This window comes from Camelina sativa, chromosome 12 (genome assembly GCF_030686135.1).
Source record: "Camelina sativa cultivar CO46 ecotype springtype chromosome 12, ASM3068613v1".
Classification (NCBI taxonomy): Eukaryota; Viridiplantae; Streptophyta; class Magnoliopsida; order Brassicales; family Brassicaceae; genus Camelina; species Camelina sativa.
In genome coordinates, this window is record NC_141891.1 from 12603764 (window position 1) to 12618492 (window position 14729).

Below are 14729 nucleotides of genomic sequence, written 5' to 3' on the forward strand. Positions count from 1 at the left end.
TATTCAGTGTAGGAGTGAACCCAAGAATTTTTATTGTATAAATTGAGACCCGTAGGTCAAGTAAAGGATTAAGCAATACAATATATTTATTCATCATTCTATTTGACAATTACAATCACTTATGAACCTACAAGTGGAACCACCAGAGATGAAGATTAATAACTCGTCGCCACCGTCGTTTTCTCTACTTCCGGACGAAATCGTCGTTAACTGTTTAGCCCGGATCTCGCGGTCGTACTACCCGACGCTCTCAGGCGTTTCAAAAAGCTTCCGCTCGATTCTCTCTTCCACCGAGCTCTACGCAGCCAGATCTCATCTCGGAAACACCGAGCAGTGTCTCTATGTCGGTCTACGGGATCTCGAAAGTTCTCAATGGTTTACACTCTCGGTTAACCCTAATGGAACCTTGCCAGACTCCATTGTTAAGACGAGGAGAAAGAAGAAGAAGAAGAAGACAACTGAACAGTTGTTGGTTCCGATTACCTCTTCTAATCTTCCTTCTCGGTCAGGTTCCACCGTCGTCGGCTCAGAGCTTTATATCATCGGCGGACTAGTGGATAAAGGACCGTCCTCTGCTGTGAGGGTCCTCAACTGTGGTAGTCACACTTGGCGCGATGCACCTAGCATGAATGTAGCCCGGAGAAATGCATCCACTTATGTCTACAATGGGAAAATCTATGTAATGGGAGGGTGCCAAGGACTAGAGGACGAATCATGGGCTGAGGTGTTCGATACAAAGACTCAAGTTTGGGAACGCCTCCCTGATCCGGGTTCTGAGATTCGCAAGTGTTTCATTTACAAAATTGCAGAGATCCAAGGAAAAATTAACTTTGGCAATTACGAGGAGATGTATGCTTATGACACGAAGCTATGCAAATGGGAAAGCTGTGTACGTGACAAATTTGCAACTGTTTTGAGGTTAGATTGTATAATTGAGAATGTATCCTACTCCTTTGGATCCAATTATCGATTTGGATTCGGTGATTTTTTTCTTCACCGCGCGTTCCAGTGGTTTGATGAAAAAGAGGGTTCTTGGAGAAAGATGAAAGGGTTAAAATCACTAGTAAGGAAGTACTTGACGAATGGTGGCTCAAGTGGTAATACGTTTAAACTAGTTAGCTGTGGTGGGAAACTCATATTTTTATGGGAAGGTTATATGGAGTTTAATCTTAATAATAGGAAGATTTGGGGGGCGGTAATCGTGGTAGAAAAGCGTGATGGAGGTGACGTTTGGGGAAATGTTGAGTGGGTTGATGTTGTGCACACCGTCCCTATATCATGTTATCTCTCTGAGTGTCTCGTTGTTTCGGTTTGATTGATTTTGCATCCAAGGTATGATCAATCGTTCTGAATTCAAACTCATTTTGTAGGATCTTACTGTAGTATCTGAAAATAGTTGTTTTAATCTGTGACTTTAGCAAAACAGATCCATCTTTGGTCAATATCCCTGAGTTAGGCCCTTCATCATCTTTCTCTTTACTTATAATATGTACACGGAACCCTTTTGGCTAAGTCACTGGAGAGTTTGAGCCTATTTTGTTTGATACAAAAGTTCATTCTTGCTTTTTACACTTTGTCAAAATTGGACTTAACATGAATCATGAATGGACTGTTTGATCAGTTTGGAAAGAGGAGATGGAAGAGGCAAAAGGAGAGCATTGAGCAACAAAGAGTGAAGTAGAACCATCTTCATCAATATAAATCAGGAGTAGTGACTGTCTATCACATTGTAAGTGATGTTGATGTGTCTATCACATTGTAAGTAATACTGAGTTCTTTGTTTTGAGGGAAATAAAAAGCATTATGTCAGTTTGTAATCTCCACTGTTTGAAAGTGGAAACAATGTTCGTATGAAATTTCTACATAAATCTCTGTTTTTTTTTTCCTTTCCCTGCAATGATTGCAGTGCAATCACGTTGGAAGTTGAAACTACGAAGCGCATGCGAAATTACCAATCTTGATTGACTGACCTCTCGGAAAAAGATTTTGTCATCAATTACATTTGTTGTTCCCAATTACATTTGTTCTCATAAAAATTGAAAAGTCACTGCCGCTTATCACTATTACGGATAAACTTGATCTCTAAGTAAATGGGAACTTGTGTATTTTATTAGATGTTACTTCCTTCTTCTATAAATAGAGACCCATAGGTCATGTAAAGATTAAGCAAGTATAATATATTCATCTTTCTATATATTTGACAATTACAGTCACTTGTTCGCTATGAACATACAAGTGGAACCACCAGAGAAGAAGAAGAAGAGGAAGAAGAAGATTAAGAACTCGTGGCCACCGTTGTTTTCTCTACTTCCGGACGAAATCGTCGTGAATTGTTTAGCCCGGATCTCGCGGTCGTACTACCCAACGCTCTCAGTCGTTTCCAAAAGCTTCCACTCGATTATCTCTTCCACCGAGCTCTACGCAGCCAGATCTCATCTCGGAACCACCGAGAAGTGTCTCTATGTCTGTCTATCGGATCACAAAAGTTCTCGATTTCCCCAATGGTTTACACTCTGGATTAACCCTAATCGAACGAGGAGGAGGAAAAAGAAGAAGACAATTGGACAGTTGTTGGTTCCGATTAGCTCTTCTAATTTCAATTCTCTGTCAGATTCCACCGTCGTCGGCTCAGAGCTTTATATCATCGGCGGACCAGTGGATAAAGCACCGTCCTCTGCTGTGAGGACCCTCAACTGTGGTAGTCACACTTGGCGCGATGCCCCTAGCATGAATGTAGCCCGGAGAAATGCATCCACTTGTGTCTACAATGGGAAGATCTATGTAATGGGAGGGTGCCGAGGATCAGAGGACGAATCATGGGCTGAGGTGTTCGATACAAAGACTCAAGTTTGGGAACGCCTCCCTGATCCGGGTTCTGAGATTCGCAATTGTTGCATTTACAGCATCACAGAGATTGAAGGAAAACTTAACTTTGGCAGTTATGAGGAGATGTATGCTTATGACACGAAGCTATGCAAATGGGAAAGCTCTGTACACAAATTTGGAACTGTTGCGAGGTTAGAATGTATGATTGAGAATGTATCCTACTCCTTTGGATCCGCTTATCTTCCATATGGATTCGGTGATTTTTTTGTTCGCCGCGAGTTCCAGTGGTCTGACGAAAAAGTGGGTTATTGGAAAAAGATGCAAGGGTTAGACTCACTAGTAGAGAAGTACTTGAAGAATGGTGGCTCAAGTCTTAATAGGACTAAACTAGTTAGCTGTGATGGGAAACTCATACTTTTATGGGAAGGTTATATGAAGCATAATCCCAGTAATAGGAAGAAGATTTGGTGCGCTGTAATCGTGGTAGAAAAGCGTGATGGAGATGAGGTTTGGGGAAATGTTGAGTGGGTTGATGTTGTGCATACCGTCCCCATATCATGTGAGCTCTGGGAATGTGCCGTTGTTTCGGTTTGATTGACTTTGCATCCAAGGTATGATCAATCGTTCTAAATTCAAAATCAGTTTGTAGTATCTGAAAATAGTTGTTTTAATCTGTGACTTTAGCAAAACAGAGCCATCTTTGTACACGGAACCCTTTTGGCTAAAGTTTAAGCTTATATTGTTTGATAAATTAAGTTCATTCTTCCTTTTTACTATTTGCCAAAATAGGAGATTATTAAGTATTTTTTCCCCTTGTATGTAGGACTTAACATGAATGGACTGTTGATCAGTTTGGGAAGAGGAGGCAAAAGGAGAGCAACAAAGAGTGAAGTAGATGATCAATTAGTTAGGGTTAATAGTAGCCACATTTTGTTAAAGTAGCTACTTCGGCAAATTAGTATTTCGACTTTATATATAATTTATCTAAGTAAGGAGTTATGTTTTTAACATTATAAATATGAAAGTGATGTTGAGTTCTTTGTTTTTAGAAAAACAAAAGCATTTCTGTCTAATATGTTACAGTTTGCAATCTCATTGGCTGTTTGTTTGTTTGAAGTTTCTACCTTCCTTTTTATTTTTCTGCTATCACATTGAAACTTCGAAGCTCATCGTGAAATTACAAATCTTGCTTGATCTCTCGGCATATCCCGGTGGCTATCTTTGAGCACGAGCTGGAGAGAGGGGATTCTGTGATCGAAAACAAAAGTGGAGAACAAATTGGTAAAAATCAACATCTGAGTTGCAGTTCCCATTACAAAACATCTTGGGAGTTAGAGCATTTCGATCCCAAATTGGGGTCCTTTAAAATAACTAATTTTAGTTATGGGGCTGTTTTGTTATAAAAAACGTCTTCATAGTTTATTTCCTTTCTTTCTTCATTTGACTTATTTGACACAAAAGAAAAAAGTCCAACACTGTCGTCACTATGAACCTCCAAGAGGAACCACCGGAGAAGAAGAAGACCAAGAACTCGTCGCCACCACATTCACCTCCATCGTCTTCATCTCCATCGCTTTCCCTAATTCCCGACGAAATCCTTGTGAACTGCTTAGCCCGGGTCTCGAGGTCGAACTACCCAACACTCTCACTCGTTTCGAAAACCTTCCGTTCAATCCTCTCTTCCACAGAGCTCTACGCAGCAAGAGCTCACCTACGAACCACCGAGCAGTGTCTCTACCTCTGTCTATGGGATTGTGGAAGTTATAGATTTCCCCATTGGTTCACACTTTGGACTAACCCTAACCGAACCCTACCCGACTCCATGATTAGGAAGAGGAAGAAGAAGAAGAAGAAGAAGACAGCTGGACAGTTGTTGGTTCCGATTAACTCTTCTAATTCTCCATCTTTTACAACGGCCACTGCTGTTGTTGGTTCTGAAATTTATTTATTCGGCGGCGGACTAGTCGGTTATGAACCGTCCTCTGAAGTGCAGGTGCTTGATTGTCGCAGCAACACGTGGCGTGATGCCCCTAGTATGAATGTAGCCCGGAAATTTTTACCCACTTGTGTCTACGATGAGAAGATATATGTAATGGGAGGGTGTGAAAGATTAGAGGACGAATCGTGGGCTGAGGTGTTCGACACAAAGACTCAGACTTGGGAACTTCTCCCTGATCCGGGTGATGAGATACGTAACTGTCGCATTAACAGAATCAGAGAGATCGAAGGTAAAATTAAGTTCGGCAATGTAGAAAGAAAGATGTATGGTTATGACACGAAGCAATGTGAATGGGAGAACTGTGTAAACGAAAGCGTGATATATGCGAGGTGGGAATGTATAATGGAGAATGTTTCATATGGCTTTTGGAACAAGCGATTGTTGTGGTATGACATTGTAAATGGTTATTGGAAAGCGGTGAGAGGGTTAGAGTCATTACTAGGGATGTACATGAGGAATGGTGGCTCAAGGGGTAATAAGACTAAACTAGTTAGCTGTGGTAGGAAGAAGATTTGGTGTGCGGAAATCGTGATAGAAGAGCGTGATGATGGAGTTGAGCGTTGGGGAATTGTTGAGAAGGTTGAGGTTTTGCGTACCGTCCATAGAGTATGTCAGCTCTTGCATTGCCTCGTTGTCTCGGTTTGATTGACTTGTAAACCAGGTATGATGTTCGAACTGTAGGATCTAACTGTAGTATCTGGAAATAGTTGTTTTACAGATCCATCTTTGGTCAATATCACTGAGTTAGGCCTTCATTGTCTTTCTCTACATTTATATATACACGGATCCCTTTTGGCTAAGAGCTTGACTGGTTCTCCCGCTAGCTCCCGCAAATGCTGCGTTTGCGTTTGCGGGCGGTTGCTAGCGTTTGGGGCCAATCACACAAATCGCTCCCAATCGCTCCCAGTCGCTCCCAATCGTTCCCAACTGTTAAATTCCAAAAGCTGATTCCCGCAAGCGTTTGCGGTTGCGGGCGTTTGCGTTTCAAATTTTTTTTTTTTTTTTTAGAAAAAATTTGAAACAAATCAATGATAATGAAATATATTTTATATATATTTTTTACCTAACTATTTTATTCATTAAGGATGAGAGAAAATGAAGTACGGATAAGATTAAAAATATTAAAAAAATAAATAATTGGAAGAAAATAATATTTCAATTAACAATAACCCGGAAAACTTGATGTAAATTTAATGGCACATCGCACATAAGTTCAAAAAAATCTAAATAAATGTAACGTTTCATCAGAAATTTAAGAAAATAAGATTATTTGTGAAAAATAAAAACAAATCACGAGTGACTCTTTTCAACTCTCATTTGATCATTACTACCGATGCAAATACTGCCCCACAAAACTTATTGAGTGTGTGAGATTTAAGAAAGAAGATCTACGATCTAAAACATATGTTTTAGTCATTTATCAAATTACTTAATTAAAGTTTTGGTAAAAATCCAAATGCATAAAGTAATAAGTATTTCATTATGAAATTTATTTATTTTTTAATAATTATTTTAGTATTTTTAATGAATTTTAATTATAAATCAAGTTTAATAAAGTTTTTGATATTTTAAAACATTTATATAATTATATATCACATTTATTATGTTCCAACCGCTATTGCACCCGTTGGTCAACCAGTCGTAAACCTCCCGCAAATGCACCAATTTTAAACCGCTAAACCAGTCGTTCAAAACGCTTAATAACGCTTGAAACCGCAATCGTCCGCTTCCGCAATCTCCTGCAACCGCAACCGCAACCGCAGCGTTTGAACCAGTCAGGCCCAAGTCACTGGAGTGTTTGAGCTTATTTTTGTTTGATAAAAAGGTCGATTCTTTCTTTATACACTTTGCCAAAACTGTAGATTATAAAATTCTTTTTCCCTGTGTGTAAGAGGACTTAATATGAATGGATTGTTGATCAGTTTGGAAAGAGGAGATGGAAGAGGCAAGAGGAGAGCAACAAAGAGTGAAGGAGATGATCAATAGTAGCTACGGCTAATTTAGTATGTCGATATAATTTGTCTAAACTCTTGTAATTAACGAATCTGATTCGTTGTGTTGTGCTATATCATCCTGGTAACTGAGCCTTTCTCTTTACTAACAAGTAGGGATCATCCTTCACCGACCAAACATAGATTACTCTTTGACTCTTGATCAACACATATTCTCCTCTTCTAAAAATCTCACCAAATGATCTTCCACACCTGATTTGAGTTTGGCTTTAGAAAGTTAAAACTATCTTCGTCAATCAATCATGAGTAGTGTCTTTAACATTTTAATTGATGCTTCTATGTTCTGAATAGAGGCTTCTGTGAACAAAAAACAAAAGTAGAAAACAACAACTAATGTGCCCTTGTTCATATTAACTTATCTTTCCTTGGGGCTTGCTTAGTATTGAAGTAAAGAAAAAATAAATTATTAAAGATCTCAAGAACTCTGTAGAAGAGTTATTTTTAATATTATTACTGATTTTTATTTTATTTTCGCAAACTATTATTGATTTTTATGTCTCAAATATTCAATATTCAATATTCAATCTTGCATTATCCATTTGGGATATACTCTTTATATATCTTATGATTGATCCATGATCTATAACAATAGTTTCGTCCCCCCACCTTAACTTGTACGGCTTATATTCCAAACTCTTGTTTTTATTTTTGTTCACCTCTTCAAATTTCTCACCAACCCTAATTTCCCCAAATTGGGTAAACCACGAATTCGTCATCCTCGCCTTGAATTCGCCACGCCATCGATTCAATTAAACTATGTCTCTGTTACTGGAAGAGATCATTCGATCAGTAGAGGCTTTGCTGAGGCTTAGAAATCGGAATCAGGAACCCTATGTCGACCCGAATCTAGACCCGGTTCTTCTGGTTCCGGGTATCGCTGGCTCGATTCTCAACGCTGTTGATCATGACAACGGGAAAGAAGAACGTGTTTGGGTTAGGATCTTTGGTGCTGATCATGAGTTTCGAACTAAGATGTGGTCTCGTTTTGATCCTTCAACTGGTAAAACAAAACAAAAAAAAAGTGTTTCCTTTTTTTTTTTCATAACACTTTATAGACTTTGATTTCTCTGTGTTTTGTTTTTAGAAAGTCATCAGCTTTTGCTTTGTTAATCTCTTATTTTTATCTGGAAACAGGTAAAACGATCTCTCTTGATCCAAAAACGAGTATTGTGGTTCCTCAAGATAGAGCTGGACTTCATGCAATTGATGTCTTAGACCCTGATATGGTATGATTAAGCTCTTCCTGTTTGTTCTTTAATTGTTGTTTTTAGAGCTTTCTTATTTCATTTGGGATGATTTAAAACTTTCTGTAGATTGTTGGACGTGAGTCTGTGTTTTATTTCCATGAGATGATTGTTGAGATGCTTGGATGGGGATTCGAAGAAGGGAAAACCCTTTTTGGTTTTGGTTATGATTTCCGGCAAAGCAACAGGTTTTTTAAAAAACATATCTCTTTTGAGTTTGATTGGTTTGGCGTAAACATTGAGTGATCCGTGTATTGACTTTTTTTTTGTGTGTGTGTTGCAATGGGTTTTAGACTGCAGGAAACGTTGGACCAGTTTGCTAAAAAGTTGGAAACAGTTTACAAAGCTTCAGGAGAGAAGAAGATTAATGTTATAAGTCATTCTATGGGAGGACTGTTGGTGAAATGTTTCATGGGTCTGCATAGTGATGTGTGTAAAATCCTCTTTCTTTATTCGTTTTAAGTATTTTCGAATATTTTATCTTTTTATCTCAGTCTGACATTTTTGGTCATCAGATATTCGAGAAGTATGTAAAGAATTGGATTGCTATTGCTGCTCCATTTCGAGGTGAGTTCTCAAACTTGTAGTACTTCTGATTGTAGTCCATACAAGTACTTGACTGATTGGTTTTCGCATTATCGATTCAGGTGCTCCTGGATATATCACATCGACTTTACTGAATGGAATGTCATTTGTCAATGGTTGGGAGCAGAACTTTTTCGTCTCTAAATGGAGCATGCATCAGTTGGTAATGATCAATTAGCAATAGTCCTATTTGGTCATATGTTTGACTGATCTCTTATAGTGATTCATTGATATTATTTTTCCCTTGTTTCTTCTGCTGTTTCAGCTTATTGAGTGTCCATCCATATATGAGTTGATGTGTTGCCCGTATTTCAAATGGGAAATCTCTCCCGTTTTAGAGCTGTGGAGAGAGAAACAGAGCAATGATGGAGTTGGGAGCTCTGATGTTGTTCTTGAGTCTTACCGTAGCCTGGAAAGCCTTGAAGTTTTCACGAAATCACTTTCGAGTAATACGGTAAGTTACACGTGACAACCATCGTTTTATTTAATGACATAGTTGTAAATGGCACATACGTTGCATTGACTGATCCTATACTTCACTCAATTGTTCAGGCTAATTATTGTGGAGAATCTATCGATCTTCCTTTTAACTGGAAGATCATGGAGTGGGCACACAAAACCAAGAACGTATTGGCCTCTGCTAAGCTTCCTTCTCAAGTCAAATTCTATAACATATATGGCACCAATTTAGAAACCCCTCATAGTGTCTGGTAATAGTTCTTATTTTGAGGTCTTCGTTTTATGTATATTCTTGCAAATTGTTTTGCCTTTTCTAAATCTGATATATATACACTTCCCTGCAGTTATGGGAATGAGAAGATGCCTGTCAAAGATCTAACACATCTAAGATACTTCCAGGTAACACAATTTTCATCCTTTTTCAGGTATCAAATATCATTGTAACAGAAAGAAATCACCTTCTTTTTCAAATTACGATCCTAGATAATCTTTCTTTTGATTTCAGCCGACGTATATATGTGTTGACGGTGATGGCACAGTCCCGGTAGAATCTGCCATGGTATGTTGCATGATTGTGTTTCTCAAAAGCTTATCACAAGTATGAAAATCGTGAATATTGATTGGTAAGGTTGATCATTTCTCTTTGCAACGGTTCCTTTGGTTATTTATTTTCCTAGGCTGATGGGCTTGAAGCAGTAGCAAGAGTTGGAGTCCCGGGTGAACACCGTGGAATTCTCAACGATCACCGTGTCTTCCGAATGCTCAAAAAATGGCTAAATGTAGGCGAACCTGACCCGTTCTACAACCCAATAAACGACTATGTCATCCTTCCCACCACATTTGAAATGAAGAAATACCACGAGAACGGACTCGAGGTTGCTTCAGTGAAAGAATCATGGGACATCATGTCGGATGACAACAATATTGGCACAGCCGGGTCAACCATGAGCTCCATATCGGTCTCTGAACCTGGAAATGATCAAAACCCTCAAGCTGAAGCTCGTGCAACCTTGACCGTCCAACCACAAAACGATGGTAGACAACATGTAGAGCTCAATGCTGTAAGTGTCTCGGTTGATGCATAAAACTGCTTCTTACCTTTGTAATGTGTCGTTAAGTGCGTCTATGTGTCTGTATATAGCTAATAAATCTCATGCCTCGTGTACATAAATCATAACAATTCATTTCGTGTTCTTTTAATTGTTTTAAGCTTACAAGTCTGGAATTTTCAATTCTTGGGTTTGATAGCAACACCTTGCACAATCAAACCAGACTTCCACTGTCCACTTTGAACCTCAAACATCGAAAACTCAATCTTTCCGGAGAGATGTTCTGGCGATGTCCTGAACTCACCGGCCGGAATCTCCACTCACCGGTTCCTCTCTAACATATTCAAATTTTCTCGCCTCTCTTTGGTTTCTCCGGTAGGCAGAACCAGTTTGAAGTTAACCCGATATCCCCATCCTTTTGCAGAATCTATTAGCTTAACCACAAACACAACCTCGTACAAACTGTTGGGAGTTAGTTTCTCAGTCTCGAATTTTCCGACCACTTCTAACCAAGCTACTCGTTCCGTTTTTGCGACCTCAATTCTTACATCACTGTAAACAAATATGTAGGTTTCAATGAAATCAAAAAAGAAAAACCAAATTTGATTCTATTATATAACTCAAAACCTTGATGTTTGGTCAGGATCAGAGAACCAACTCCAAAATTTATTTGACTGAGGCCCTGCCCATGTTATTGAGAGATCTCTCGCGTACAACATGAAACTGTTTTTCTTTGATTTGCCCTCATCGTCCTCTATCAAGTTCTTCTGAATAAGAAATTCCATAATTATAACTAATGCACTCATCGTCCTCAGTTTCTACAATCATTATCATTTTATTATATATAACAAGAAGGGAATCTAAAAAATGAAACCCAAGAAAAAAGATTTACTACCTCTGTCTTGTGATTCAAGGAAACATCATCTTTTAGCTGAGGAGATGACGTCGTATCAAGTGAAAGAGGAGGAGAGTTTGCATCTTTTAGTATTGCTTCGTTGTTCTGTGGCTTTGGCTTTGAGAAGATCGAACATTTTATTCCCATTTCTTGATTACTTGTGTGTGTTTCCGTATATGTTTTTCTGTTCTTCTTTTATACTCTAGCTATTATCTTCAGGTCTTTATAGAGGTCGTTTTGGGTAGGATTGCATGATACACCTTACCCAACCTGAATGTTCTGTACGTATAACTAAATTACTCGTTCGATGAAGACTCTTCATTAGTGTATGCGTATATGTGTAGAAGGATCAACGTTAAGGATTTGAACTATATATAGTCTCTATAGTATACATCGCAAAGCAAGTTTTGATTGGTATATATTCCATTTTCTTTTGTTTATGTCCTGTTAAACATGCATGTTTGATTCTTTATTCTTTTTAGCTTTATTCTTCAATCTTCTTCACGAAAATGGAATTTCGAACAACTCTTAAGAGAATGTGAACCTGATCCACTTGAGTTCTTTCTACCTCATGTTTGAGCTTTTATTTGTTTCTATCTAATAATGTTCCATGTGGGAATGTGGGACGTGTTGTACTTGTACTCCTAGATGGCTAGATAGGTTTATTCTCTGAAGTTGCCGACACTGAAAATTTTAAAAGTATCATTTTAAACAAAAATTTCAAGATACATCACAGCTTTTTTACTTTTCAGTTTTCAAAAATAGATTCATCTCAACTCGTTAAGAAGTTGTTGATGAATTGTTTTTTCCCTTTACTGATTACTAGGATATATCCCGTGCTTAAAGCACGGGTCAACATTTTAAAAAAAAATTATAATATAATAATTAAAATTATTGTTTTTTTAAGTTATTTTGTTTGAGATAATATTTATTTAAAATTGTTATGTAAATCTATTAGTCTATTTGAATACTAATTATTTTAGAATATTATAGTATTTTATTTTTGATGTATTATTACAGTTTTATATTGTTTGTTGTTATATTTGCATCATTATTATGTGAAATATAAAATAGTAATTTTAATATTATAATTGTGAGTAAATAAAAATTATTAATTTATTATTTATATAAATTTAGTTTTACCAACCTACCAATGTAGAAATTAAAACACACATTTCATACAATGAATAATATATCTTCGTTTTTAAAAAAATCAAATCACAACATATGCAAAAAAAAAATATACATTTTAAATTATAAGTATTATATGAAAATTCCAAACAATTTGTAAATAAAATAAAATAAAGATGATAGGAGAATCATAATTTGAAAACTTAACAAAATCTTCGAATTTAGTTATTAAAAATAATTGTATTGTATACTTGGATATAAATTCTTAGATTTTAAAATTCTGATTGGTTTATATATTTTTTTTAAAAAATAATTAGTAATTTCGTCCATAATTTATTAAAGAGAGAAAATTATTATTTAGATTTTTTAATATTTGATCCGTAAGTGTTTTTTATTTTTAATTAATTATATTATTTAAATTAGTTAATTAAACTTAATTATTTTTTTCTAATGGCAATTGAATGTAATTTTTTACACATTTTAAGGTTAGTTTTATATTTGTACTTCTCAATTAATATAGTAGGATTTATAAACAAACTTTATACTAGTTCGTACAAAGGAAGCTATTAGATTACTTAAAATTTTTCTTTTTAAATTTAGCACTTCACTCTGGATGCTAATACAAGAGATAAGTCAGATAGTGATTGAGGACAAAAAAACAAAATCTTATTTTTCGCCGTTAACGAAGATGCATCGTAAGTTGTAAAGTAATATAGGCTATCGAGATCATAAATTACTTACGGACACTCAAATCATAAAACTCGAATTTAGACTTAAAACGTTACAAACTCTCGGTTTTGCTTTTCATATATTCAACATCAATAGCAAAGTGGTTATTCAGACTAGTGTCTTATCATACAAACACACACATGACATGATGTGAATGATATATATACATAGAATGTCCACTGGTGTATATGGAATTTTATGTTTTCTTTATATGCCATATTAATTATTAATGTTTAGGACGAATTGTAACACCTTTGAGGAATAGTCCTTTCTTCCAAACGCCAGCTTCATGCTCATACATAGAGAAAGTGATCTCTCCGGCTGCGGATTTCCCAGTTACAAACTCTCCGACTCTGATATCGACCCATTTATACCTTGGAAGTTCCCTCAAACTCACCTTTTGCTCCTGTGGTTTCTCCTTACCGTAAGGCAAGACTAGCTTTAGGTTCACCGGCATGTCCCATCCATAGGCAGGATCCTCTAGCTTCACCTTAAAGACCACCTCGTAAACAATCCCTGGAGTGAGGTTCCTCGTGTCGAATTTTCCCACGATGTCGAGCCAACAAACATTTTCCAATTCCGCAGCTTCCACAGCTGTCTCGCTTTTAAAATCATTATAAGAAGAAAAAGTTTGTCAATTTGTGCTAATAATTGTAGGTCGATCGACCTCTCGAATTTTTGGTACCAAAAGAACTTTGATTCATACTCCTTTTATAATAATCAATAAATTCAAATTTAATTTATAATAAACAATTCATTTTATAGTAGTAATCATAGTGTGGGATTTGAATGAAATGGGTCTTACTTTGGTGACTCTCTGTCGGTAAACCAAGTCCAATAGTTGGGGTCATCAGACCAAGTTATAGAGAGGTTCTTTGCAAAGAGCATGAAGCAGTTGCTGTTTCTTTCGTCCACCCAATATTTGATCTGATCAATATAATATACACATATCAACCAAAACAAATGAATTTATGGTCCATCTTAATATATATTAAGGTTCATTTTCCTAACAAAACTAACCATATGGACATTTTTTACTTTAGTCCATTATTTCTGTGTTATTTTATTTTTCGAAGCATTTGAATATGGGGAAGCAACAATCATTATTAGTACACGTTGTGCTTTTGTTGTTTTCCGGAAGTAGAAAACACAAGTGAGCTAATTCCTTTTGAGGGGAAAAAATTTTAACCTGTTTCGTGGGCTTCAAGAAAACACCAGACCTTAGCTGTTCAAAGAGATTAACAGAAGAAACAGAGACCGGAGGATCTGCGTCTCTGAGAATGGCCTCACAGTTATGTGGAGATTTCACCGGTGGAGCTTTCTTTTTTGAAGTTGATATCACTGGCGAAGCTTCATTCTTCACCGGAACAAAGTATTCCGATTCCTTGTTGCCAAACATCTTCTTTGTTAATAACTCTGAGCAATCTTTCTTGCGTTTACTCTTTGAAATGTGCTTATTTTTGAATATCTTGTATATAGATCAGTATATATATTCAACTTGACAAAGAAACTATACCAAGTGCCTAAATATATAGCCATAGGTACGTAAAAGGGGGATTTAAAGAACTTATTCTTATCATGTCATGTTTTATTCCTTGCTTTATTCTCTTCTACATTTTTTACATTTATCTTATTTAACCGGGTAAATCATGAATAGAAAATCAGATTATTCCAAAACTATGTAGATATAGGTCTTTCTTAACACTTGGTTCATGATAATAATAGCCAATGTAATTAAATGAAACTTAATTAATAATACAGCAACTAGCAGATTACCATTAAAAATCTAAAACGTAATCC

At 36.6% G+C, this 14729-nt stretch overlaps 3 protein-coding genes and 3 pseudogenes across 9 annotated transcripts; 4 read left to right on the forward strand and 2 right to left on the reverse strand.

Moving 5' to 3' along the window:
- Positions 1 to 35: 35 nt before the first annotated feature.
- On the forward strand, positions 36 to 3942 carry LOC104731568 (F-box/kelch-repeat protein At4g19865 pseudogene; annotated as a pseudogene). 2 transcript variants are annotated; one of them, XR_015574478.1, is made up of 4 exons: positions 77 to 1332; positions 1622 to 1729; positions 2211 to 3437; positions 3650 to 3942. The product of XR_015574478.1 is annotated as an F-box/kelch-repeat protein At4g19865 pseudogene, transcript variant X1 (transcript). The 2 variants fall into 2 exon arrangements; XR_015574479.1 differs by lacking the exons at positions 2211 to 3437; positions 3650 to 3942 and having other exon boundaries at positions 36 to 1332; positions 1622 to 1868.
- On the forward strand, positions 2224 to 3942 carry LOC147930448 (F-box/kelch-repeat protein At4g19865 pseudogene; annotated as a pseudogene). The gene is made up of 2 exons (XR_015574477.1): positions 2224 to 3437; positions 3650 to 3942. The product of XR_015574477.1 is annotated as an F-box/kelch-repeat protein At4g19865 pseudogene (transcript).
- A 274-nt stretch (positions 3943 to 4216) lies between these two features.
- LOC104731570 (F-box/kelch-repeat protein At4g19865 pseudogene) lies at positions 4217 to 6953 on the forward strand (annotated as a pseudogene). The gene is made up of 2 exons (XR_015574484.1): positions 4217 to 5486; positions 6748 to 6953. The product of XR_015574484.1 is annotated as an F-box/kelch-repeat protein At4g19865 pseudogene (transcript).
- Positions 6954 to 6956: 3 nt separating this feature from the next.
- On the forward strand, positions 6957 to 10357 carry LOC104731572 (lecithin-cholesterol acyltransferase-like 4). Its single transcript, XM_010450991.3, has 11 exons — positions 6957 to 7837; positions 7972 to 8063; positions 8151 to 8269; positions 8375 to 8510; positions 8597 to 8648; positions 8729 to 8829; positions 8932 to 9120; positions 9219 to 9376; positions 9470 to 9524; positions 9631 to 9684; positions 9803 to 10357. The coding sequence occupies exons 1-11, from the start codon at positions 7594 to 7596 to the stop codon at positions 10208 to 10210; spliced, it is 1608 nt and encodes a 535-aa protein (XP_010449293.1). The 5' UTR covers positions 6957 to 7593; the 3' UTR covers positions 10211 to 10357.
- LOC104731571 (protein PHLOEM PROTEIN 2-LIKE A1) lies at positions 10289 to 11459 on the reverse strand. 3 transcript variants are annotated; one of them, XM_019234200.2, is made up of 3 exons: positions 11070 to 11459; positions 10802 to 10992; positions 10289 to 10726 (listed from the first exon to the last, which is right to left on the reverse strand). In XM_019234200.2, exons 1-3 carry the CDS (start codon positions 11214 to 11216, stop codon positions 10495 to 10497), a joined length of 570 nt encoding a protein of 189 aa, XP_019089745.1. In that variant the 5' UTR covers positions 11217 to 11459; the 3' UTR covers positions 10289 to 10494. The 3 variants fall into 3 exon arrangements, with proteins under 3 accessions (XP_019089745.1, XP_019089746.1, XP_019089747.1); XM_019234201.2 differs by having other exon boundaries at positions 10802 to 10941; positions 11070 to 11437; XM_019234202.2 differs by having other exon boundaries at positions 10802 to 10938; positions 11070 to 11426.
- Positions 11460 to 12952: 1493 nt separating this feature from the next.
- Positions 12953 to 14468, reverse strand: LOC104731573 (protein PHLOEM PROTEIN 2-LIKE A1). Its single transcript, XM_010450992.3, has 3 exons — positions 14119 to 14468; positions 13735 to 13856; positions 12953 to 13531 (listed from the first exon to the last, which is right to left on the reverse strand). Exons 1-3 carry the CDS (start codon positions 14326 to 14328, stop codon positions 13156 to 13158), a joined length of 708 nt encoding a protein of 235 aa, XP_010449294.1. The 5' UTR covers positions 14329 to 14468; the 3' UTR covers positions 12953 to 13155.
- Positions 14469 to 14729: the final 261 nt, after the last annotated feature.